The sequence below is a fragment of the Festucalex cinctus genome, chromosome 14 (genome assembly GCF_051991245.1).
Source record: "Festucalex cinctus isolate MCC-2025b chromosome 14, RoL_Fcin_1.0, whole genome shotgun sequence".
Taxonomy (NCBI): domain Eukaryota; kingdom Metazoa; phylum Chordata; class Actinopteri; order Syngnathiformes; family Syngnathidae; genus Festucalex; species Festucalex cinctus.
In genome coordinates, this window is record NC_135424.1 from 13,323,922 (window position 1) to 13,351,823 (window position 27,902).

Genomic DNA, 27,902 nt, shown 5'->3' on the forward strand with positions numbered 1-27,902 from the left:
AGGTAGTTTATCCTGACACTTTGCTCCATTTTCACATTTTGCCTCCCCACCCATCCTTCAATCCTCAAGGGCTTTAGCTGCTTTCTTTCACTTATTCAATGGAATAAGAGGAATGCTTTTAGAGGGAATTTTCCCTCCAAGCTCTTTCCAGGTTTCCGGCAACATGAGGAGGCATGTCCAGTGGAAGACATGGGACTCGTTTGTATATGCTTGGGGATGACACCTCGTGATATGGTGGCTTAAGATATGCGCGAGTGTTGACAATTTACACATTTGAATGTTGTTTTTTGTTTGCTTCATATGCAGCACACACTTGCTGGCCTTTATAACCTTTACAAATTGTCAAACTCAAGGTCCAAGATCCAGCCCGCCACATCATTTTATGTGGCCAGTGAAAGCATATGAGCACCTATACTTCATGTTTCTTGCTAAAATCTGTACCAAACCTACAAAACATAATTTTGTGTAGAACTGTAACTTCATCAAACTAAAAATAATCTCAAGGTGCATATTACAACAACTTAGAACAAAATGATTGTTCATAATGTTGATCAAAACCAAAACAGTTTAACTATTCTAAGATGACGAGCATTAGCATACCCAGGCGCAAAATATTGCTTGTTGTCTGGTTAATGAGCCTTTTGTTCTTCATACAGTAGAGATGGTGCTACCAACTCTAGCTTGGCTAGCCAATAAATCAGCTTTGATTAACTTTAATGAATGCAGAAAATCAAAGACTTACTCTGTAGAATTAAATCTCTTCTGATAATGGAAAAAAAAGACAAGGAAAACAGAATCAATCAGCTAATCAGACGAATCATTAGCCTGCCAAGATCCAAACAGTGGATCTTTGTCTGATAGCAGATCAGGACACAGTTACACTATCGTGACAATGATGAGTTCTTTCTTCATTAAGGGAATTGCTTTGACCGCTTGCATGGATTCCCCATCTAACCTGATTGTATTGACTTTGTTGTTGTGTTGTATTTTCCTGAAAGCAGCAGACTCATTCTGAAAAGACAACTTAATTGAGATTCAGACTCTTGATACGACGTGCGGTCTTATAGACAGACGGGATACAGAAAAACGTGCCATCCTTTCAGTTTGTCCGGAAGCTTAGGAATGGTGGAAATTCCCTTACATCATGTAGTAAGAAGAGAATCAAAGCATACGAGTAAAATGTGTCATTTTCTCCCATGCACAAGATAGTGTTGACAAAGGAGATCTGGAACAAGATTTATGTGGGCTTTAGAAAACACATGAGCCAATGTAAGGTTTAGGCTACAACTGTCCAAAATTAACATTCCATAAACATTTGTGAAATCGTGTTTTATGTTTCTGTAGTGGCGTACTAATACCGGTATGTAGATTTTTAAATTAACTGGAATTGAATTTTTGAAGGAGAAATCAAACTTTTTTTTTATTTTTTATTTTTTTAACAATATGTTCTATGCAGCCCCTCTAGTCTAAACATGCTTGCTTATTAATATTGTTTGTAGAATATGAGTTAAGCAGAAAAATCCATTGCAGGGACTGACCAATCATGCCTCACCTGTTTTCTGAAGCTGAGCCGTGATTGGTCGTTACCTGAGCCCTGGGCTACTGTGATGTCATTTTCAGTCAACAGCAAGTAAAATGGCCGCCCACTGAGATGGAGAAAAAAAATGCTCAATTCATTTTTCACAAACATAATCTTAACCAGAATGCTGTTTATAATAGTGGAGCACATACAACATATTATTGTAAAGAACATTCTTGGCTTGACTTCCCTTCTAATGCTAAAATATAATTAATGTATAAATAGAAATACATGAATATAATAATGATTTATAAATATAGTTTTCCAAAATTTTTCAAATTTATTTGCTCCCAAAATACATTTTAAATACATATTCATGGTTAAGATATAAAATTCTAATTTTGTATTACTGAAAATAAAGAAAATGACAATCATTTTTGTAGTTATTATTAAAAATTACCAACTACTACTGTTGTGTATGTCATCACTCTCCACCCAGTTATCTTCAAACATCAAACAAATCACTTGGACATCATTATAAGATTGATTAGACCCACTGTTACTGGTCAAAAAAAGAAGAAGAGAAAAAAAAAGAAGCAAATTCAGAGCAAAAGGTGCATGTGGTTTTAATGATTTATTTGCAAATGCGACAGGTACATCTGCAACGGAACAGCTTAATGTTGGTCCAGTACAAAATAAAACCACACTGATTTCATACTCCTTAAGTGTTCGATTGTGTCAGGTTGGGTTCTAGGTTTAATCTAAAAGAGGCAGCAGATAATTAATTAGAGTGTCTTTCAACTAAATCCAGAAAACTTTCACTTCCAAAAGTAAAGCGAAGAAAGGGTTAAAGGTCTGGATAGAGAATGCCATCAAGGTCTACGTAAAAAAGGAATTAGCTTGCTATAAAATGTACAAATTTCCAAAAATTTAACTTAATATTCACATTCATATATAAAACTTAGAAAACACGGTTCTGTCAAACCCACTAAAAATAAGCCATTTTCCCCCATTACTGCAAAGAAATAATTTTTAAATTAGCATACATTTCAAGGATTATTTAGATATTATCTTCATTATTAATAACATCATATTGATTTTGTTCTTTCTCCAGACTTACTCATTAATACAAACATCACAAGTCAATAAATTAACATGCTACCTCAGTCCCTGAAAGCCAATATTGAACCATGAGTGAGTGTGAGACAGGTTTTTAGATGTGTATGTGTTTCGTGAGGAAAAGCTGTGTGCAAACCTGCCTATTACTCCAAGCCGGGTGGAGGGGAGTGGCATAAGGTGGGGTAAGTACCTTTTTATTTTTGAGTCCATACAAAAAATAATTCATTGTAAATATATAATATATATTTATACATATTTGAAGATATTTACAAATATACCCAAAACTACACGTTATAGTGTATTTTTTTTTCCTCTAGAATAAATGGTAGAGAGAAGTGGAAAAAGAAAGGCATCAATATTACAAAATAAACAGGAAAGCTTCTACGTGCGCTTTCCTCTTCCTCGGTTTTGTTAGTCAACGCTTGGTCTCTTTAGTCCTTTTCCTATTTTTACTCCTCTTCTTTAAAGTTCATATTGGTCCATATAGTCCTCCAGGAAAAAAAAATGCAAGTCTTGGAATGCCAGCCACTGGAATGAGGTCTCCAAATATTGTACATTCCGAACCTCTTTGTGTACAAATATAAATGTAAAAAAAAAGAAAAAAAAAGTTTCTGTTAATATGAAAACCGAGCGATAAGGACCCTTGAGAATGTCAGTTCATACATTCTAAGAAGAAAAAAAAAAAGCTCAGCTTGTGTCGGGCCCCCATCCTCTTCTTAACACACGAGGGCATGTAGGATGTAGTGCATCTGGTCCCAAAGGGGTCCATAAATCAGATGGACAAAAAGGGGGCGGGCCAGGAACCTGGGTAGATTTTCAGGGCAGGTGTCTTTGCTGAGCGTGATTTGGGTTTTCTGTAAAGAGCTCCTCATGTTTTGACGTTGCCGTTGATGTGCTGATACTTGGGGAGGCACGGCTCATCCGGTAAGGGCTCGTGAGAGAACACGGAGTCATCGCCCGAAGAGCAGGAGCTGCGCGTGTCCGGGAAGATGGGCGAGTACTGCTCTGTGGGGGTGCACAGGTCCAGATACTCCTGTTGGCACAGACATAAAAGCTTGGGACGTATTTTACAAGCGGGACATAGGGAATAATGCTCAATTTGGTCAAATTAGGGATGTTTGATGCCACTTTTTTTCCAGACTAATACAAATATTCATCTCTGGAGTAGTCACCAATACCAAGTACCGATACAATTAGTACTTTTGATACATACAATTGCTCCAAAAGACAATGACAAAGGATTTTAAAGAAAGACCTGTATATTTGTAATAATGGCAATTTTAATTCCTACTTCCTGATCGTTAAATGGCTGTAGTACGATACTGTATCTAGAAATAACGTTGGGTATTGGCCCGATACTGATATATGGTATTGGTACTTGCCCATTCCTAGGTAAAATAGCAATGTATTTTCTAAAAACACAATAGGATAAATGTAAAGAAATTATCACATTTTTATAAAGCGTAATTACTGTAGTATTTGTGTGTTTCCTTTAAGGGGTGTGGCAAATGGTAGTTTTGCCTGCTTGTATGAAAATGGCCAAAACCATAGAGGTGTGTTTCTGATCAGTGAAGATGATTTGAATAGGTTTTTTTTTTTTTTTTTTTTTTTAATAAATAAATTAAAAAAATATGCTGATACTCCAAATGGTTCAAGAACTGGTTCAAATTTACTTTGGGTGCCCATTTTTTTAGGTGTTTTTGGCAAAATTGCCCTAATGATAAGAGGTTTAAAGTAGTGCAATATGACAACTAGTGATGGGCGAGTATCTAGTATAAGCCATGCTCTTGTGCCCATTTTACAATTAGTAACTAGACATTACAAATTAGGAGAATAGAAAATGTGCATGAACTCCTTTGCTCCCAAAAATGTCTAAATACGTTCTATTTTAAATACCACCAGTGTCCCAAAGACGTATTTATACGTTTTTAAATTGTTTTTTTTTTTTTTTTTTTTATGCTAGAGCATACAGATGACTTTGATGCAGCCTCTGAGCTGAAGAGAAGGGGGTGAAGCAATGGTAGTTATTACAAAACGGCCAGCAGGTGGCAGCACAATATAAGAGATCAACCAGGGTCATGTTGCAACATGCTGTTTTGCCCACAGTTTTAAACAGATTTATGAATAATGATGAAGTTTAGCTATATTCTCATGCTAATTGCTGCAAAACGGAAACAGATAGAATTATACTTTTTTTCATGATGAAAGAAGAGACTCTAAATCTTTCTTTTGGTAGGTTTCATGTTTTTCTACAATATTCTGTGGGGCTTGCAAAATCAGTCAAAATCCAGTAAAACAGCCGAGAGCGGAGTGATGCTTATCGGTTTTTGGTATTGGAAACTATTCAAGAGTTGAGTATTTGTACTGATGTTGGTCTAGAAAAAATATCTATCAATGTGTTTATTGTAAATACTTCAATGAAATATCCAAGGAAAAAATGATCCTCAATGTATTTATTTGTTTATAAGGCCAAATGATGCATAATATATATTTATCTCAACAAAAGATGAGAAAATTTTTGGTGGGTCTGCTTGCGAGAGAGTCGCCTTATTGTGGTTTTGAAGAAAAGAGCACTGGCTTCCATTTTCTCAGCTCAAAAGGAGAAGAAGGCTCACATTCCTCAAGACCTCCACATCTGCCAATGGTTTAGGGCAGAGTGGGTGGGGGGTTTATTACATTTCAAAAGTTCAAAATGAAACTTGGGCTTTTTTTTTTTTTTTTTTTTGGCTTGAGTTCACGGAGTTCCAGAGCAGATATTGGTTTTGACAGCTTTCCATCTCCTCCGCTCAGCTTGCAGATACCACAAAAGACAGGAAGAGGACTGGGCTTCGCTATAGAGAGCACGGTCATAATGATCAGTCAAATTTATGGTGCCTTGGATCAAATAATTTTGATAGAATTTTTGTGTGCGTGTTGGTAGGTGTCACGAAAACGACTTTGTACCCGCAACCCCGATTATACGCCGAACGCTTTCAGAAACATTCTGCTGAACCTTGCATGTCCTGGCGAGCGTACAGTTTGGCTTGGACCAAAACTCATGTTACGCTGTGTCGGAATGTATCATATTATTCCGTTTTATTTTCACAAAAGGTCGACTTGCATTTGCAAGGAAAGCAGAACAATCGCGCGGTACGCTTTCAAATCACCCCGAATTCTTCCAGGAACTTTGCGGAAAAGCGCCGATGCTGCACCAACCTCGTTGGTGCTGAGGGTGAGAATGCGATCCAGATCCTCGACAAGCTGCTTGAAGGTCGGTCTATGGGATGAGATGGCGTGCCAGCAGTCTTTCATCATCATATAGCTGAGAGACAAAAAGACAAACGTTGCTTTCATTAATAAAATGTTCATACAATTTCTCTACCACTGACTTTGCGTTTTGACTGATTTTCAGCTAGCCGTACAAAGCAGTGCCATTGTGCTCTCATGAATGACAGACACTGACAGCAGCCAGTGTCAGCTGTGTGACAGAATGGACCGAGGAGACAGAGCAGGTCCCAAGTCATGGATCTGATGGCGCGCCATAAGAGGGCCAATGTGCTCGTTGGGAATTGAACACGTGAACGACTCTTACAGCTCATTGGTGCAGTTGCCGGGTTTGTCCATGCGGTGGCCCTCTTTGAGCAGTTTGAAGAGCTCTTCCACAGGAATGCCGGGGTATGGGGAGCCCCCTAGGGTGAAGATTTCCCACATCAGCACCCCAAACGACCACCTGTTAAGGGACAACAACAAAGGCGCAATCAACGACAGTGACGCAGCAGATTCACGTCATGTGTTGGACTACGCGGATTGCATCATCGTGATCATAAAGATAAATGCTTGAAAATGGGTTAAAGTGGTTTCACTTTTCAGAATTTTGGTAAATTACACTGGGGAAACACATTTTTTGTTAACTTGGGCCTGTTGGCTGTTTTTCCACAATCCTTTTGGTGTGAAATCCAAAACTGATCTTCTTCTTTTTTTCTCTATCATATCAAGTATATAGAATCCCGATTTTCTTAAAATACATTAAATAAATGTGTCTGTATGTAAATAAAACACTAGGATGGATAATTTACAAGCTAATAGAAAAGCCAGCACTAATAATCCTCTTAATTGCTACTATGCTAGCTTTCTGTTAGCTTTTATTGCTAGCACTGAGCTATAGGGAGCTGCACACACACCTCACTGTCTCAATTGTGACTGCACAAACAAGTTATAATATGGCCAGAGAGGAGTCCAATCATATTCAGCTCTTCTTACTACAGTCTTTCTACAGCTAACAGTGGAATATTACTTATCTCAAGATTTTACGTGCTAGGAAAAATGACAGCAAATTTGAAATTGGCACACCAGTTTTAGTTTTAATCAGCATAAAAATTTTATTCTGATTTTTTTTTTTTTTTTTAATTGTTCCCCAGTGTTATCTATTCAGCCTTGAGTTTAGACAGCCACAATCTGTATGAATGGACAACAATTTCAACAATCTTACAATATTACTGAAAGTTTTATTGCAATTGACATCGGGTCACATACGCATGTTTCTCGTGTCAATGCCGTCCTTCATCTTGCGACACCAACCCACTCCCAGTGCCACTCCGGCCCTGTTCTCAACAATAGCTTTTGTGCCTGCTGTGAAAACGACACACACACATTGTGGAATCACTCCACACCAAAACTAACTGGACCACCCAAATGGCAACAAAATCAGGTCAGGCCAACTGACCTATTGATTAACTATTAATAAAGTTCCTGTTTGTAAATATCTCCGATTCCGTGATTGTTGATGTGGGGCAAGTTTAGACAGACTGAACCCACATAAGATCAATCTTACAATGTAGCAAGCAACATGCAAGTGGGACTGCCGATATATATCAGTTTCTTCCATCTGTTTACACAAGCAGCACCAGCATCATGCTGGTCCGTCTTGTTGACACACTCGTCTCTCCTTTCTGGGCTACTTTGTAAATGGCTCTCAGCTCCGCGTCACCCCGTTTGCCGTGCGCGTCCGTGTCCTCGTGCGCCCACCCTTGACTCAACAAACAAGCACACGCATCAATATGTGACCTTTTACTTCACCTTGCATATCTTCCAGACAGCTAATCAATCGGAAAACAACTGTGCAACTGATAGATACACTACACCAGTGAGTTCCAGCCAACTGTGAAATTATCCAATTTCACTTAGTTGGTCCAAAACGTATTATTATTATTATTATTATTATTATTATTATTATTATTATTATTATTATTATTAACTAAAAATAATCTGTGTTGTGTCTCTATGCACATAGTGACAGGCAGATTATCGTTGGCGTCAGGCCGAAACCTTGGCCCTTTTCAGGAGACAACAAAAACAGCATGTTTGTTAGAAATGTTATGAGATTGAAAAAGAGGAGAATGATTATAGATTAGTGATAGGCCGATTATCGGTGCCGATATTGAGCATTTTGACAGTTAAAACAACCCGGTTGTATTATTTCACAGATATTGTTCAATTCTTTCCAATAAAACAAGGCTGGGAAATTGTGATCGGTGCACCCCTAATTTTGACGCTTATTGACATGAGCCTTTTTTTTTTTTTTTTATCTGATGGCTAATAATAGATACATTGCAATCTGATTTAACTACAGAAGATCAATACTTTAAATTACTTAAATTTATAGTAAAATAGTTTAAATTATTAATTAATTGATAATAACTTCATATAAAATGCAGCTGACCCTCTGTAACTTTTGCTGAAATTAAAATAAAGATAAGAAAAAAGTTTTATCATTCAATTAATTTGAATTTTTTTTATTTGATTTACTGTATAATTTGTTAGAATGTTATAATTAAGAATATGAAAAGTTGTTTAATAAAAATGCTTAAAGACATGTCAATAAAGCTAAGTGTTGGAATTTGTTGTTTGTTATTTTGTATTGACGCCATTTTTGTGTTGACGCTATTTTTGACTGAAAATGAATATCTGCTCCAAATATTAGTTATCAGCCTCCTGTGATTTCTTTCTTATAGTAATCTCTTCATATGTCGAGCAGAAGAAAGAAAGTGGTCAGAAGATCTTGTGAGCCTGATGCCCTACAAAGTTTGATTTTAATCCCCCGCTTGCCAACAACTGACCATGCTGCCATCTTTCTTTCATTGAGCTGCAAGGGACGACTTCCATTACAATTCATGTATTCATTTAATCTGATGTCATGTGGGGATTGCCTGTGCCTGTTGTGGCTTGTGAATTAAACAGCCCTCTTGCTTTTGCTTTCAGACGTTGCTGTATGTGATGGAAAAAACAATTACTAAAAGTGAGTGACGAAATCTAATTAGCTGACTCCCATCCACTCTCCTGTTATGATTGATTGGTGCAGCTCAGTGGAACACGACTGGCATCATGTGTACATGCAGATATTATTTACGGGCGCACGCACATGCACACATAAACACTTCCAGATGAGGACTCCACAACCCAACTGGAAGAGCTCCATATTGTGACTGCCACTGGTGCATTTATGTCTCAAAGACACACAAATGTACGTGGTCAGCTTGCGAGGCATTTACCTAATTGCCACATGCACCCTGTGCCGCCTGCGTCTGGAGCAGAAACTTCAAACGACGCTGTCAGCTCGCATACGACTCAAACACCAAAAAGGAGTAATGCTCTCCCTTTGTTCTCTTTTTAGAATGAGTGTTCTTGAACGTAAAAAAAAAAAAAAAAAAAAAGGAGACAGTGACGGGTCAGCAATTCACATGCCAGATGAATGAAAATAAGCATGGTGGGGGTGAAAGATTATTTTGAGCATCTTCAAAACGATGAGCCCGATGTTCAAAGTGAGGGCGAGACAGGAAGAGGACTGGGATGCAGGGCTGCAGATTTGCTGCACTTAGATGAGTGTGGGGGCCCAAAAAGAGGGCGGGTGCTGGGAGGCTTCTGAGCTGGGACGGAGAAGCAAAATGTGAATCAGTGGGGGTGTTGGTACTGGCGGGTTCTGGGCTCCTTCCAGGGCCCTTTGAAGCTGCTCAGATTAGTAACACGGCATTGGCTACAAGTCTAGCGTGAAATCTTCACTTTTGCCACAAACCGGCCAGCGTTGGCCCCCTATAGGCTGCTAGCTCTCCACCCAACAAACACCTCAAAATCGCCTCCATCTATAAACCCAAGACATAAAAAGTACAGATCGTATGAATATCACTATTATCTTATTGTTAAGTATTACTTACACGTCACTCTGGTGAGTGTAGACGCGGTCAAAAAGCGCTTCGGGAGCCATCCACTTGACAGGAAGACGACCCTGAAGACAAACAAAAGTGGAAAGCTTCATAAAATGATCAATTTCCATTTCTGGCCTGATCAGCATTTTGTCATCTGCAATGGGTAATAATCCACACCATATAGAGACAATACTTTTTTTTTTTTTATTCTATAAAAATGTTTTAATTTTGAAAAACAGGACATTATTTCAAATAAATTATGATTCAGTTTCTGGTTTGGCCAATAACATGTCGAAAAATAAAATAGGAAAAAAAAAAAACGTTCATTATTTTTGCAAAGTAAAAGCAATCGTTGTATTGATTCAAATCAAAGATAATTGGTCTGCTATCATGGAGGAGAACAGAAATTGGTGAATTTTTACCATTATTTACTGAATATTTACTGCTGAGAAGCTGAAATTCTGAGGATTTGTAGAATTTCTAATAAAAAATGTATCTAAATTATTTTAAAAAACAATTACCAATTAATTTGATAATCAAATAGTTGTGGATTAATCATTAAAAAAAATATAAACAAAAACAAAAAGGCAAAAGTAGGTATCAAAACATTATTGCAACTGATAGATAGATAGATAGATAGATAGATAGATAGATAGATAGATAGATAGATAGATAGATAGATAGATAGATAGATAGATAGATAGATAGATAGATAGATAGATAGATAGATAGATAGATAGATAGATAGATAGATAGATAGATAGACTATAAAATAAAAAAAACTTGCTTGGAGAGTGAATGATGAACTGTGATGTAGCCATACTCATCGATATTACACGTAGATAATAGAATTATGACCAAAAAAAATCATGTTTGTACGCCAACACAAATCCAAAGCAGCAAAACAATGGCAGCTCTGTCCAAAAACATAAGCGATGGTCATCAGTGTCACGGCTGCCAATGTCATAATCATCATTTACTCTCCCAACATCAACTGTTGTTGTCAGCTTGTTCTCAGCATGATCGTGCATGGGACGAAAAGGCAAGCATGCATACGAAATGAGGGCGTGCGGACTGGGCTGCTCTGCGGTGGGAAAGACGCCACCGGGCCACTATGCAGTTGTCAATTATATTTAAATTGCTCCCCCTCTCACTCGTTCAGGCTAATTGTATAAGTGCCTATGAAACTAAAGGAGGGTGAGGGATAAACAAGGCAGTGGACAGAATCCCGACATTCACAGGCTGCCTGGGAACCTGCGGCTTCTGCCAAGACACAAATCCAAGAAAAGAGTGAAAAAGAAAGATGAGGGAAGAGAGTGAATTTGAAGGATGGGTGAATAAATCACAAGTTTGCCAGTCCCTCAAAGAGCTGGATGGCATGTGTGCAACATGCACGTCCGTGACTCACATTGGTCGTCTTTTTATAGTAGTCGATGTTATGGACGTCGCGGGCCAAACCGAAGTCAGCGATCTTCATGACGTTGCTTTCTGTGACCAGGACATTCCTGGCTGCCAGGTCTCTGTGTATACACTAGGATGGAGAGAGGGAGAAAAGAAAGGGGGGAGGGTGGGGTTGCAAAATGGAAAAAATGAGGGCACAAGAAGAATAAGACATTTACGTCACTCTACAAATAAATTAACTCTGAATAAAAGTCTGAAAAGTTTGGATTCCGCCTTTGTTACATGCGTGATCCGCCTCAGATCAGTAGATCACGCATGTGCAAGAATGTGCGTGTGTGCGAGTGAGTGTTGCATTCCAACAGTGAGCGGGAGCGTGAGGCTGTCTTTGGACAACATGGCTGCACTACTATTGAGGAAAACAAAACAAAACAATTCCTCCACACAGAGGGGCCTTTGTCATGGGATGAGACACAATGACGGGCTTGGACAGGGGGGGTGACATCAATGTTTTTAAAAGATAAAACTCCCACAGTGACTCACAAGTGGCGGCCGTAGCAAAACCTTCCTTCATGCAACACAATCGCTACGGCAACAAAAATCTGTTTGACGTCGCTTACCTTTTGCGATGCAAGGTACTCCATGCCGCGTGCCACTTGATAAGTGCAAGACACCAGATCTTTGAAAGTGAGCTGTTCGTCAGAGACGCGGGCGATGTCGTAGGAGTATTCCATCCCGGGGGGTCGGCGGGCTCGGAGGTACTCCCGGAGGTTACCTTTGGAGGCGTACTCCACGATCACATACAGGGGGCCTGCATTGGACGAAAAATGGCATTGACTTGTTGAATGTGCTTAAATTAGTGTCAGTGCACTAAAGAAAAACTGTTTTGTGTTCTAGAGGGTTCCACATGGGCAACTTAAATGCTAGAGGGGCCATAATTTGTGCTACAAATAGGCGACTTGCGGCTGTTGTGATGGTACATCATGTAATTTCTTTATTATTGTAATCCCTTCATACTATGTTGAGCAAGAAAAGAAAGTGGTCGGACAAATATGTGCAATATGAATTCACATGTAAAACGGAATATAAGGCGTTCCACAGGGTTCAATTCTAGGGCTTCTACTGTTTTCATTGTATCTGGCGTCCCGAGGTTCCATCTTAAGAAAACAGTGGTTTAAAGTGCTTTATAAATATAGAGTTGAGTTGAGTGATGGCAGTCAATGTCCTAACTGCATGATTTGCAATTCCAAATTCAGAAATTCTAGTCCAGAACAACTAGCTATCTAACAACACTCAGAGACACTTCCTTAAAAATGCGTAGAGAATGTTTAAAGAACATTTAGAGAACAGTGGGACCTTGAATGAACCCCCAAGAGTAATCAACATTTGCCGCCTTTGAAAATGTTTGCCCCTCAAGTGGGATATGGGTTTAAGGCTCAAATTAAGCACAACTAAGACGTTTGCCATCTAGTGGTAAGTAGCGATATTACAACTTAAGAAGACTTGCAGTTTGGCACCCACAGATTTGCAAATTTAGGGATTGTTTTTTTCTTTTCTTTCTTTTCTTTTTTAACAAATATTTTTTTACATTTTGGTTTTTCACTGATTTTTCCAGAATGTTCCCCTCTGTTCTTCATGGAAAATATATATTTTTTTAAATTAATAATTAATAGAGGTTGTAAATCAATAAATAAATTATTTAGTGAATTAATTTTGTAAATAAATGAATAAAAAAAAGTTTGTTTGTTTGTTTGTTTGTTTGTTTTTTGGGGGGGGGGGGGTCCCCTATTTTTTATTTATTTATTTGTTTATTTTAACAAAAAACTAACAAAAAAATTGAATCATGCGTTGCCCATCCCTGCCCGAGAGACATAGACCTTTTTGCTTACCATCTTGTGTGCAGGCCCCCAAAAGATTGATGATGTTCTTATGTTTACCCATCATCTTCATCATTTCCATCTCCGACACCAGGTCAGACAAGTCCTTTTCCGTGGCGTCATCTAAAAGCAGAAGAGGAATGATGGAAAATTGCGCAGGGAAAACAAACACGCCCACGTCCTGCCTTCCTTCTAACCCTTGACTCGGAGCTCATTGTTAGCCAGTCAGACAGCACCTTGTTTTGTAGTGCTTTGATTAAACGCAGCTGACAGACAATGTGGACTAAAGTTACAGCACTGAGGGGATCTCCTCGTGCAGACTACAGGAGCATCCTTTCGGTGCCAAGGGGCGGAGAAGAGAATGACTTAAAGATGCTCAATCTGGATTCATTATCTGCTGCACGAGCTCACTTTTCATAGGAGAGTGCTTGTATCCGCACAGCTAGAATGACATTGCCGGAATTCCTCTGCATGACGAGCTTTACTAAAGAGCGCATTTCTATAGACGGGCTCCTTCTGCTGCTTTACCTGATCCTTCCCCACTATTGCCCCTGCTTTTATTAATAACAGCAGTGTGACTCGCGTCTTTGTGTGGGTGCTGAATGAGCTCCTGCCAGCTGCTGCTCTGGGGTCAGCTATGTGACCACTTCTCACCCTTACCTAGCCGACCCGCCATCCTCATAGGTGTCATTCTACAAGTACCAATAACAAATAGTAATGACTCCCCCAGGCTCCGCTTTGCCCTGCAATGAACTCTCACTGGAGCATCTATCCCATATTAAACGTGCTCAAGTTGCCCACACAACGTTAAGTGGTATACACGGCATCCCTGTAGTTTGATTTTTGGTCCCAAGTCAGGCGTTTATAGTTACAACCTCAAGATCTACTTACCTTTTAGCATTTTGACAGCGACAGTTACAGCCTCTTTGGGTTTGTCTTTATCAATGCCAAGAGCTTCTGCCATTACAACTTGGCCGAAGCAGCCCTCGCCGAGTGGTTTGCCCAGGGTCAACCTGCAGCCACATGCAATAAAAAAACGACTCTGATCAGGAGATGAAATACAGAGTAGAAGAAATTAATGTGACTCACTTCTAATAAATAAAACTGATTGTGCATGAGAGTAAAAGAGGGTCAGAATCAAGCTTGCTTCATCTTTGCATGGGTCGAATTTTTTTTTTTCTTAGTGGAGCAGTTTTGCAAATCAATGACTTCATTTGAGTTGCAACTTTCTAAATGTGTGGAGCATTTTTTTTAAAGGTTAATCCTGAAGAAAGGTTTTATTAAACAATAAAAAATGTGACAATGGAACAAATGAACAATGGGATTTATTTTCTATATAAGGAAGAGTTTAATTTCTTAAATTCACAGCAAACTCTAGTTTCTTGTCTAGAAGCAAAGCCAAACTGAGTTTCTCTCCGCAGTCTAGACACATTATTCTTATTATTATTATTCTATTTTGTTGGTTAAAGTTGGATGTTCTCCGCCCTTAACGCGGTTCCAGACAGACATCTGCGAAAAGTGGACTCAATCACCCCAAGCACTAAATTCCCGTGTTAAACGCGCTAGCCGTGCCAGTCTTAGGTTAGCTTAGCAATTAGCATGGCTTCGCCGTTTTTCCTAGTCATCTCTTTGTTAGAACAATACTTGTCAGATGTGTAGGCTTATTATCCAAAATTTTCCCCAAAAGCTGCAACGTGAAGCCATTTACTTATTTATTTTTATTTTTTTAACCTTTTTCACCAGCTTAGCTGCCAGTCCTGTATCGAAGGTGTGTGCTTCATTGGCACACTGACTGCTGTAAGACCAGTTGTTAGAAAGCTGGATATTGCAAAAATCTGATAAAGCCTGGGAAGGCACTCAATTTCTAAACTGTTTACCATGCTTTGGCACATGTTAATATGTGCTTTACTTGTGCCATTACACAAGCTCTCTCAGCCCAGACACATTAACTTGTGATGGGTGACAGCTGCCAAGTTGCTGCCACACCAGCGGACCTCACCACAGTTCCATATGGAAATGTAATTACCTATGTTTGGCATGCCATATTGTAAATGTAAACTATGTTACAGTGAAGGATAATTCACACGTAAGCTTTTAGCTGGAATCACGTGTAGGTGGTGAAAAAAAAAGGGTAAAGTCGATAAAGACTTTCCATTGACACTGTCAGCCATGTATAGTTTTAGTTGTTTGTATTTGTTTTCCTTCATCTTTTGATTGACAAGTGTTGGACTCACCCCTAATTTTCAACATCTTGGCTATGTAAACTCACACTGCAGGCCAAGAGAGGTCCGGGACCCGAGGCTAGCAGCTTGCCACAGTAACACAATCCCCTATCTGTCTACACGCGCTCGCCACACTCAATGGCCACCATTCTGTCCATACAGCCACACATAATTGATGTTATTTTTTCCTCTGCACAAGCCGCAAATGTTTGCATTCCTCAGCATTCTGCAATTCCAACATGATCCCTCAGGCGTCGGGCGACACGAGCAGTATAAAGGCCCAAACAGAAATACAGACATGGATTCAGCCTGAGGAAAATATCTTTTTTTTCTCATTATAAAGCATTATATATTATAATATATATCTGGGCGGCACGGGAGCCGAGTGGTTAGCACGTCCGCTTCCCAGTTCTGAGGTCTCTGGTTCGAATCCAGGCTCGGACCTTCCTGGGTGGAGTTTGCATGTTCTCCCCGTGCCCGTGTGGGTCTTCTCCGGGTACTCCGGTCTCCTCCCACATTCCAAAAACATGCATGGCAGGTTAATTGGGCGCTCCGAATTGTCCCTAGGTGTGCGTGTGAGTGTGGATGGTTGTTCGTCTCTGTGTGCCCTGCGATTGGATGGCAACCAGTCCAGGGTGTCCCCCGCCTACTGCCCAGAGCCAGCTGAGATAGGCGCCAGCAGCCCCCGCGACCCTTGTGAGGAATAAGCGGTCAAGAAAATGGATGGATAATATATATCTGTATAAGTTTATAGGGCCGCTGTTGTTTTATTGAGTTTATATTATAAGGTCAAGCCTTTTTTTTTTCTTTTTTTTTTTTTTAAATAATATGTTGTGATAATTATAATAATGTTCTATGTGCCCATTCTGATTAATATTGCATTTGTAGAATATGAATTGAGCAGCAAAATCCACCCATTTTTATCCATCTTCAGGGGCGGCTATTTTGCGACTTTCCGTCAACTGAAAATGACACCACAGTTGCTCAGGGCTCAGTTAACGACCAATCAGGACTTATCTGTTTTCTGAGTTTGGACATGTGACATTCACAAGCTGAGCCATGATTGGTCGTTACCTGAGCACTGAGCAACTGTCATGTTATTTTCAGTTGACCAAAAGTGGTAATATTAGCCGCCCACTGAGATGGATAAAAATGGGTGGATTTTGCTGTTTAATTCATATTACACAAACAAAATATTCATCAGAATACTATATTTAGAATAATGGAGCCATAAAGTTTCTAACTTGATTTCCCCTTTATGGCAAGCAGAGCAATTGAACGACTCATATTCCTGACAAATTGGGACAATGATCAAATCTGCTGACCTGTCTCTAGCAAACTCCCACCGCGGATCCTCAGGTAGGTCGTACTCAGGAATCGGGTCATCGTGTGCAGAACTCCGCCGCGTGGTGATGCGTACGAGTGGCGTGTTGGAGTTCATGGAAGCGCTGGAGTCAGCTGACACCTACAGATGCAAAGAGATTGGCTGATCACCACTATCTAGGTTCAAAGGACAGACAAAGCTCTTGGACATCACTAGAGGAGTTGCTTTACGCACATCTGTATTGCTTCAGTACTCGATATTATCAGCAATGTTTGCACATGCAGGCATATTAATACGCTTCATTTCAGAACTTCCTGTGTTATCTTCGGTGATATGAATCTGTGTTGATGACTGTGAAGAAGTGAACACCAAGAATGTGTGATAAGCAGCTTTCCGTGCTTCTTGTTTTCCACCCTCACCTTACCTCCACACAGGATTCAGTCTCTGCAGGGTTCATCCAACATGTTTTCATACCTTTTCATTTTCATGTGAAGAAAAAGCATGTATCAAACATACAAATTCATATATTGGACAAGTGGTTCTTAACCTGGGTTCAAACCCCAGGGGTTCGGTGGTGGGCAAGTCACACACCCGACTCATCTGATTCGCTTGGCTATCATTGGCTGCAGGTGATCACATGACATTGCTTGGCCTGTGCAGCATGGAATTTGGTGCGCTCAGTAATTTACTTGTGGCTATTGGTTATTTCTTTATTATTGTAATCCCTTCATACTAACTATATTGAGCAAAAAAAAAAAAATGGTCGAATGAATATGTGCACTATGACTCCACATATATAACAGATTGTAAGGTGTTCCACAGGGTTCAATTCTGGGGCCTATGATGTTTTCATTTGATCTGCTCACCCTCGGCTTCCATTTTAAGATAACAACGCAAGTTGTTTTAAAGTGTTCTATAAATGCTGGGTTGAGTTGAGTAATGGGGTTCAGCATCCTTACTGCATGATTTGTAATACCAAGTTGAGCAAATGAAAAGGCTACTCCGTGTTCATTTTGTTCCCCAGTAAATCCTATACCCATGTCTTGAATTCGGGGGGCGCATATTTTAAATGTTTATTTCTAATGTGTATTTAAATTTTACCAACCAAACATTATTTTTGTCTTGTATCTGTTGTGCTCCTCTAGAGGTGTTAAGTGCCATAGAACTCTTTATCTACTTTCTGTTACCTGGCGGCGCAGAGGGATCTGTTTGCTGAGTTTGTGAACTGCAGGCTGGCCGCTGAAATCCGGTTTCTTGGCCGTGTTCCTCATGCGGCACACCACCACGATGACCACCATGCATGCGATGAGGAAGACGCCTGCGCAGTAAATGGCGATCTCCACGTAATCGGGCGAAAGGGTTTCCACGTTTTTCTCTGCAGCTGATGCAAATGAAGGAAGGTGCAGTGAGAAAGAGATTGTTTGATTAAAGGAAAAGTACTGATCTCTCTTGCACATGGATGAACACAGACACAGATGCTGTAGGGGTGACTCGTGTGTAAATGTAATCACCATCAACCTTAACGGAACTATCGCTTGTCTCCAGGTACCAGCATGCCGAGTGTACCATGTGAGAGAGGAGCTAATGTGAGCACACCAAGAAAAAGACAACACACACCTCACTTAATTTCACACACGAAAGAGTGCAAGAAATGGTTTCATGGATGTGTGTTTGTGCTTCAGAGATGGACTAAATGAACCCTCAAAATTATGAACGTGCTCTTTTGTATTATGAAGCCAATTAAGACGCCTGCACGCCATCTAAGGAGGAGACTGTTGGTGTGAGTAATAGAGTACATACTACTCCCAGAGTAATTTTCTTATGAAGGAGTATTTAGGCCATGATAAAAAGAGAAATAACGTTTATGTTTGTTGGGGAAAAAAAAAAAAGTCCATTAAACAAGAGCAAAAATGAGGTTTCAAAATGTTAGTGTTTGTAGTACCTTTGCAGAAAAAAAAAAAGACTTCTGGGTGTAAAAACATTGAATTATTAATTATTTCACAGTTTGTTAAAATTGTATACAAGTGTAAATTTACGGATGACTCATATCGAGCAGGTGTCATCTTTGTATGCATTTATACTCATTTTCATAAAATTACAGTTTTATTGATGTTGTTTTGACTTGACTATTTCAATAATTGCATTGCTTATTTTCTTCATTTTGTTATGACTCACATCTAGTCAACAATTTTGTAAGATAAAACATTTACTGAACATTAGTGGCAATTGATACTAGTTTTCAGCTGATGTGACTCTGTTTTAATAAAGTTCTAAAAATAGAAATATTTCTGTATTTCGTCATTTTGGCTCGGTGTAAACTGCTGAAACGGAGCTAGAAAATAGAAATTATAAGAAATATTACTATTAATTTCTTAGGTGAAAATAAGACCGTGGAATATTAACTCATTCAAACCCAAAAAATGTATAAATAAGTTTTTTAATACTTTGCCTTCCCTACCAAAAATGTATTTATACACTTTTTGTTTTTTTCTATGCTAGAGCACACAGAAGGCTTTGATGCAGCTTCTGACCTGAAGAGGTCTCTTAAAGCAATGGTAGTTATGAAAAAAAAATATAATAAAATAAAAATAAAAATAAATAAATAAAAGGCCAGCAGGTGGCAGCAGAGTATAAGAGATCAACCCGGGCCATGTTAAAACAAGCTCTTTTCCCCAGTGTTTTCATCAGGTTTGTGAATAATGACTAAACTTAGCTATAATCTAATGCTAGTTGCTGCAAAACGCAACTAGATCCAAATATACTTTTTTTTTTAGCTTATGAAAGAAGAGACTAGTCTTTCTTTTAGTAGGTTCCATGTTTTTATAGCAATAGAACACAATATTCTGTGAGCCTTACAAAATCAGTCAAAATCCAGTTGCTTCTGTGAAATTAGCTGGGAGTGAATGAGTTAAGGTCATTGTTTAAAATTACCTGTCATTTTTATTTCCTGGAAATTTTTTGTATTAAAAAAAAAGTTTGAGTGCTATCGGTACTTGGTATCAGTGACGACTCAACAGTTGAGTACTGGTATTGGTCTGAAAAAAGTGGTATCGAAGATCTCTAATATACTGAATACTCTCATATGCACAATTACAGGCCTGTATTGTGGTAGTGAAAAGAGATGACATCACAAAAGTTGATTAATGGATGCAAATAACACAGCTCTCACATACATGAATGAGTTTTGCTTCATAAACTGAGTTTGGGCTCTGATAATCTGGAAAGTAAAGCCAAATTCCATGCATAAACTGAACTTTAACTTTCACTCTTTATTTCAATAAGAAATAAAGACTCAAAAGACGACAATTATCAGAGCCAGGAAAAGAGAGTTGCTGACAACCAAAATATGTCAATGAAATGCTTTGTTGAAGGAGCAGGCGAGATGTGACAGAAGAAAAGGTGGGAGACAATTCCTCCCTTCCCTTTGGAGTCTGGAGACACTCAAGCTGCTTTGGGAGCTCAACTTCCGTCCCCGAGTTATAATAATTTGTCTGCAAACGACATTCTTATCTGCTTTGGGCTTTCAACGGCTTCCCAGTCCAGATTATATTAAAGAATATATGCCCCTTGTCACTGTTGCATGACACAATCTTGGGTTACGACCACGCAAGATCAACTGAGTCATTGAATATTTCAACTATATGTGACTTCTACTCCAGAGGGAAGAGTGGCCTTCTCCAAACCACATAATCTAAAAATGTTGGACCATGATAGAAATGTAAGGAGAGGACAGTTGAACCGTGTATTTACCTGGAAGCACCGTCAACCAAGCAGTGTGATAGGAGATCCCAATAGAATTACCCGCCAAGCACGTATACTCCCCAGCATGTTCAAATGTTACATTGGGCAAGTAGAGAACTTCTATCTCCTTATCTGTGGTGTTTACACCCGCGGTCTGGAGAGAGGAAGGAGGAGGAGGTGGAAAAGAAAAAGGAGAGGGTAGATGATAAGAAGGGGGGGAGGATAGAGAGAGAAGAAAAAAATGAGACCCAAAACACCAAGAAATAAATAAAAGAGTGGTGTCCAACGTTGAATTCCCATCTAGAGCAAAGATGTTGAGTGGATGAAAAAAGGTAGGGGGGTGAGGTGGACAAAACAACAATAAAGAGCCCAATAAATCACCAAAACATCTGAAATTAAAGGCAAACAAATAAGATAAAACATCCCATAGCCAAACCAAGGGACTAGAACTAGAGGCCAGTCTAATGCTGACATTAGACCGGGCACATGCACACAAAAACACAAGAGAGCATGGAGAGAACTGCTACATACACGACATCGTATGGAGGACCAAAACTGCCAAAATGAAAAATAAATAACTACATGAATAAAATTAAAATTAAAATCATTTATAAAAAATATAATTCAAAAATTAAATACAAAAAAATATATAAATGGAAATAAAAACAACAAAATGTATAGCCCTAAATGAATGAGCCCAAACCAAGACCGCCCCCACATTTGAATAACATTTCGACCTGATGAGTGTCAACAGCTTGAAATAAATAAATGTGAGAACAGTGTTTAATGTATTGATATTTAATTCTATATATTTATTTTTGTATTTATTTCTACATTTATTTTCATTTTTTGAATCTCGTTTTTTATTTTTTTGTATTTACTTTTATATATATATATATATATATATATATATATATATATATATATATATATATATATATATATATATATATATATATATATATATATATATATATAATTACTGTTCTGGCATTTAATTTTTTTATTATATTTTTATATATATTTTTATTTTCACTTTTGTTCATTTAGTTTTTTTATTTTTTTATTTAGTCTTTTATTTAATTTTAATTTTAGCAATTTCGGTCCTCCATATGTATTGATACAGCGTACAAGACAAGAAATAAGAAACAAACGCGTGTGCTGTGGCAATTTTAGTGTTTAGGTAGGCAGCTCCACCAGTGTCAGCAGCTGCAACGCAAAGGTGTAACATTAGGGGAGAGACGCTCGGGAGGACCCAGGACCACCAAGACACCACCGATAGGACCGCCACAAAACAGCAGGTCAGGGTTGAAGCCCAGGAAAGCACACCAGGAGAAGAGGGAAGGCCGGTCAGGTCTTTGGGTTACCTGGCAAGACAGTCAGCCAGCCTGACTGGCTGGCTTCGCCTATATAATTGGAGACTTTACAGATATACTCTCCGGCGTCTTCCGGCGTCACGTTGGTGAGGTTGAGCACCTCGGCGTTGGAGCTGTTAATTCCTGAACGCTGAAATCCACACATTATGACAGGATAAGGTCAACATTGGAATCATACATGCAAATGTAGGAGAAGGAGAAGACACCACGAGCCACAAAAGACCTATTATCATAATATATCGTTGAGGAGAGAACATTATCAGCTTGAATCCAATCAGGAGAATACAAACGATGACGTACCTTTAGCACTTTGACATATGGGTGCCCATCGGGACCGTAGCGACTGCCGTTTTGGGTGATGTGCTTCAGCCACTGGATATGAGGTTGGGCGTCGCTATACACTTTACAGACAAAGCGGGCGTCTTCCCCAACATAGACGGATGTGTTGGCGGGCAGACCAGCTTGGAGGATGGGTCGGTGAGGGGACCGTTCTGGAAACAGGGAAGGGGCTTTTTAGTTTAGACAACTTTAAAGAGACATACAAAATATACAATGGATATAATAAAACATATACACAGACAAAAATAAGCCCAAGCTAAATCATTTCAAAATCATTTTGGGCTTAATCAGTGGCATTCAGAATGGAGGAAGATGTTGGAAAATGTTTTGTACTGATTTATCTTGATCTCAGTTTCTTATATGACAAAATGTAGCATTTGAACTGGGGTGTGTGGACTTCTTGTTGTGTTCTTTGTCACAACAAAAATAACTCCTAAACCTCATTTCAACCAAATATAAGCTTTATCAGTGTTTAATCGATCGCAACCGTTTGAACTGTATGTCCTGATGGAAAAGTTGCTTTACCCTACACTTTGCTTTCTTATGACCAGTGTTGTTCATTTCTCTTCTCTCATGAGTAGGTTGCGCAAGTCTGGTGACACACTACTGACACAAATATTGTCATCCCACCTACAATATCTACAGTGGAACACAAGAACTGTTCAACTTGGTGGGAATGGCTAAAGTAAAATATCTTGAAAGCAGATGGTAAACATCTTTAGATCATCCATTTCATTTTAACGATTACAGTATCTCCAGGACTTCCTGAGTTCTGTGTGCAAAGATTTCCTGGTAAACGTGGACAGGCAGAAACACGACCGCTCTCGTTATCGGACAATCATTTGGAGGCCTCGCATAATTCTAAAGACGCGGCCATATATCCTGAAAGGAATTTCAGTGCTGGAGAAGGACTTCCACAAAGTTAGGTGTTTGCGCGGCATGGCAGTTGGAGAGTTATGCTCGCATGTGTGTTGGAAAGTGAAACACCTTCACGGCACCCCCAACATGTCCCGCTATCTGCATTCTTCTGCAGGCAAACATTTGGACTGCAAATCCAAACAGAGCGAGACCTGTTGAACAATGCTCCCTTTCAAACTGCACCGGGCCGCCACAAGCGTGCTGAGGAGCACACCGACCCCCACACTGACAGCAACCACTCGCTTCCATCACACACACACACACAAACACGCACACGCACGCACATTCACATAGAATGACATCACTCAGCCTGAGGCACTGCATTGCCTTTTCAAACAATGCCTGAAGGTAAGTGCAGTGCAGCATACAAGTTAAAGATGGAGGCCTAGGAATTCATAGTTACTAAATGACAAAATGTGATGAGAAATAGAGTTTGCTTGCTTCTTTGTCTGTCTGTACATTTTTTACAATGTGTCAGATTCTCACTCCACTTTCCCACTCCTTATCCTAATTCCTATATTGCTGTCGTGTTAGCAGTGTCCATTACCCACCACCAGTTTTTTTTTTGTTGCTGTTCTTTTTAGTCTCTATCAAGCAAAAACATGTTCACCTTCGAAAGCAGGGGTGTCCAAACTTTTTCATTGACAGAAAAATGGGAGGATGCAAGGGCCATTTTGAAATTCAAACTCAAAATTTTACTTTCATTTATTAATTAAACACCAGGCAATACATTATATATTTATATTTCCTAGTTATTTTTGTGACAAATTACTATACAACAGATTTCTATTCAAACTGTATTATTTTAGTCATAGTGTTTACTTGTACTTTTGCAGATCTAGAAAAGCTCTAGTATATAAACAAATTCATTAATAGTAGTGATCCCCATCCGATTTATTAATTTCTTTTAACTAGCCTTATGAGCCATGTCAAATGTAATTTTTAGTATGTACAATGGGCCGCTGAAAAATGGATGGCGGGCTGCAAATGGCCCCCCGGGCCACTGTTTGGACACCATTGCTCTAACACTTTGACAGACATTCGAGATGAACTATGTTCCCTTCTCACTTTTCCCAATGTAAATGTAAAACTACAAGCGACAATTAAAAAAAAAACAAAAAAACTGGCAAAACGGATTCATTTGTCACTATTTAATGTCCTGTGGAAATACACTCTACCGGAACAATCATGATGGGAGTCATTGGCAGGCATCCCATCCCAAACACAAGAGAGCAATGACGAAAAGAGGGGAAGATGTCATCTCGAGATTGAGAAAGGTCCACTTTTATAATTTAATCCATATATAAAATAAAAGTGAACTTTCATATCCCTAACAGCTATTATTAGTGATAACCTGATTTTGAATTTTTGAACATTTGGCTGGTTATATTAACAAGGTTATGATTTGTGACAGAATGCAGGATACTGTATGAACGCTCTGCCTAACAAAACAAGAAGAAACGGTCAAAATAACCAAGGGCCACTGGGTGACGGCGTCTCTTTTGACTCCCCCATGTGTCCTCTCATCATACGTATCCAACCGCTGCTCTTTCTTCAGGGGGCCAGTTTGAGCCACAAGTCACTAGTTTCACCTTGTTTTAGCTGCTAATCTTGTCATTTTGGGAAAAAAAACACTGATTAGAGCAGTCTATTCTGTTTCTCCTCCTTTTCAGTTTCAAACCCTGCTCTCCCTTTGTGCAGCACATTATAAAGGAGTAAAATGAAGCAAGAGGTTGCAGGGGGCAGTGGATGTGGAGCCAGACGTTTAGAGGCTTTACTGCTTGGCTATAAAAAAGAACAAAAAGAGAAAAATGCAGTCGAAAGCACAGCTTTGGCTTACTGCGGAGTTAACCAGAGAAGGGGGGCTGAATTAGGGAGTGTGTATTTATGTGCATTTGGCGATACGCTCATTGTGTAAGAACCCTCGGGTATTTTATCTCCATTTGATAAAACACAGAAAGAAACGTGACACAACACATTCTCATGGAGTGAGCAGTGGACGCTTAACGTCTCTATGTGGATCAAATATGAGTTGTGGATTGTTATTGACCTTTTCACTCGGATAAGTAAGTCCATGTGATTACTTGTAAGCAACTCAAGCAAGTCCTAATGAGAGTCTGCACCATAACATACCGGTACATGCTCGCATCGATTCTCAGTCGCTATCCTACTGTTATGCTACTGACTATTGATTCTGCTAACTCAGCAGAAAAAAAACAAACACGTTGCTTTTGTATGCTCCAAGGGTCATTAAGAAGGGTTGACCAGTTTGATGTGTGTAGTAGTGCTGACCCAAGCACTGCGTGTGCTCCTGACGTAGACACTAAATTATCATCTAATTATTATTCCATGACACAATAGAAGTCTCAGTCTGTATTTTCAATGCAAACTATTGACTAGAAAATTGTTGCTTCTTCTAAAGGACTAACCAAGTGAAAAGGCCACATAGGGGAAATTTACGCTTGCCATCCCTCCACTCCTAAATTAGCATAATGCCGCTGCAATGTGGGAAAAAAACATGTCCATGTTTTTTCAATTTTACGTTTCTGAGATGTATGCATTCAGTTTCATCGAAATAATGTAAAAAAAAAAAAAAAAAAAAAAAAAAAAAAAAAATAGGGAAAAATGGAGATGCACTAAGATTTGTATGTTGTCATTACTGACCCACAACATCCAAGGTGTAGGTGTGGCTGATGGATCCAAACTCATTCTCCACCAAACAGGTGTAGTTGCCTTTGTCCGATGGAACCACACTTTCCATGATAAGGGTCCAGTGCTGACTTCGTACCTTCAGAAGCAAGTCAGAAGATTTATAAAAGGAGTTAAAACAAAAAAAAACCCTCCAAACATGTCAGTGCAATATATAATAAGATAAGATAATACAAAAATACTACAATACTTTACAAATCTTTTAAGTATTTCAAGACAAATGTTTGAATGTTAAGATAAAATGGCAGAACAGTTGGAAATTAAAAATTAGGATTGAAAACTGCCATTATTTTCCATATAATTTTAAGGAGAAATGATATTATTATTATTAGGATTTATATTATTAGCATTATTATATATTGATACATGTTATGTATAAAAATACTTCTAAGTCATATAACAATGAAATGAAGTCTGGTGGTAACTGAGCACGCCTGTTGCCAAAAAAAAAACCAAGAACCTTGTCCTTATTTTGATGATTTCAATACGCTAAATGAGTTGCATTGGTGTGTGGGTCTCACATGAGCAAGCAACAATAAAAACGATTTCTGTCTACATTCGGAGTGACTGGAGCGAGACAAGCCCACATTTCAACACAAAGGGGCGCTTATGCCACAGGGTTGGGCTCAGGTACGGCTTTTGTCTAACATTTGTTCACAAAACAAAACAAAACAAAACAAAAAAAAAAGGAAATGAGCAACCTGAGGTTTGTCTGACAGGCTGAATGTATCATTTTCACCTGGCTGCTTTTTTTTTTTTTGTCTGCATTGTAAAGATGCAATATTAGCAGCTACGTTAACACAATCCTCACCTTAAACGCTCCTAGTGATGCGACAATCCGCCTTTAGCTATCTTCATGTTGCATCACAACTTTACGGGAAGTTCCAATCATCTGCTTTACTTTCTATGTGCAATTATTCTTCTTTGGACAAAGGAAAATAGTGATACAAAACCAATTGTTGGATGTTGGAACAATATTGTTCTTCAAAGAAATTGGGCATGTTTGCGTCTTTTTTTTAAATTTCCCGACAAAGGAACCTCATTAATGTTTTAATTAAGTTTCACTGTAAGCATAATATCACGCAGAGTTGTGTCATCCACAAGCTCAACAGAAACCTCTTACAGTTACTCATTGACCATTTTGTGAATCACACGTAAAAACATATGATAATCATAATCGCACACAAACCAAAGCAAGCGGGACCAGTTTTCCCTGATTAAGTTACCTCAGTCTCTTCACGGTTCAATCATGACACTACCTAATTTTCCCATTACTGTCCGTGGGGGTATTGCACCCCTAAGTATCACGTCGGCTTCTCTAATGAGTTACAGTGAAAGAATCTGCAAAGCATCCTGGTGAGAGGTAGCGCAAGGATGAGCAATTCCAATTTCACACCAGTAACCCTGCCCTCGTTTCCTCTATCTTCATCAGAGCATGAAAATGAGGTGGAAGGGCATTCACAAGTATTAGAAAAGCAAATTTAACGCTCTTCGCGAGGATGATCACAAGTAGCTGGAATGATGATAGCGCATAAGCTGGGAAAGTCTGACATCAGCGATACATACAAGTATGATATATTCGTTGTTTGTCCTACCTTATAACCTCCCATGCGGTCCTCTTGGCGGAAAGGCCTGCTGTTTTTAAGCCAGCGCAGCTTGGGCCGGGGGTTGCCTCCCGCAGCACAGCGGAACTTGACTGTGTTGGCAGCTGGCACTGCATGCAGCTTCTTCTCCATCTTTGCAGCCGAGGTCCAGTATGGGGCGCCTGCAAACACAGAACAGTTAGTGTGCAGTTAGGCTGAGATCTCTCATTGTTAACTCATTGGGACCTAAGATGGTGATAAGTGCGGCTGCAGGAGAGCCAAATGCAGGCATTTGTCCAATCCAACAAGCACCTTGATGACACTGAATAACACAAGCCAGAGGTTCACACTCACAGATCAATAAAAATACAACTTCTTCCAGAAAACTCCACAGGGTTTTCCAAAAAAATAAGGGGGGGGTCTTTCCTCTAGCGGGGAATACACTTGGGTATTGCCAAGAGGCTAACAGGACTATTATATTCAATTTCATCTCATTCAACTTAGCAGCTTTCCTTTCTCCACTTCCTCTAATTCCCATAGCTCCCCTCTTTATCGCCCTGGGAAAACAATTACCGGTATGTGTTGTCAGAGGAGAGAAT

General features: G+C 39.2%; 1 protein-coding gene across 6 annotated transcripts in view; it reads right to left on the reverse strand.

Annotated features, from left to right (window-relative positions):
- Positions 1–2,134: 2,134 nt before the first annotated feature.
- The window catches only part of fgfr2 (fibroblast growth factor receptor 2), a 40,616-nt gene continuing 14,848 nt past the window's right edge, over positions 2,135–27,902 (reverse strand). For 3 of the 6 annotated variants that reach the window (XM_077495788.1, XM_077495783.1, XM_077495784.1), the window contains 14 exons: positions 27,316–27,485; positions 25,676–25,799; positions 22,055–22,245; positions 20,388–20,532; positions 17,818–18,018; positions 16,639–16,777; positions 13,983–14,104; positions 13,104–13,214; positions 11,835–12,025; positions 11,225–11,347; positions 9,826–9,896; positions 6,210–6,347; positions 5,834–5,939; positions 2,135–3,671 (listed from right to left, as the gene is read on the reverse strand). In XM_077495788.1, the coding sequence (XP_077351914.1) occupies positions 3,507–3,671; positions 5,834–5,939; positions 6,210–6,347; positions 9,826–9,896; positions 11,225–11,347; positions 11,835–12,025; positions 13,104–13,214; positions 13,983–14,104; positions 16,639–16,777; positions 17,818–18,018; positions 20,388–20,532; positions 22,055–22,245; positions 25,676–25,799; positions 27,316–27,485 (1,997 nt within the window). In that variant the 3' untranslated portion in view covers positions 2,135–3,506. Of the gene's footprint in view, positions 3,672–5,833; positions 5,940–6,209; positions 6,348–9,825; positions 9,897–11,224; positions 11,348–11,834; positions 12,026–13,103; positions 13,215–13,982; positions 14,105–16,638; positions 16,779–17,817; positions 18,019–20,387; positions 20,533–21,745; positions 21,885–22,054; positions 22,246–25,675; positions 25,800–27,315; positions 27,486–27,902 lie in introns of all 6 variants that reach the window. The other 3 variants (XM_077495787.1, XM_077495786.1, XM_077495785.1) reach the window with 3 other exon arrangements.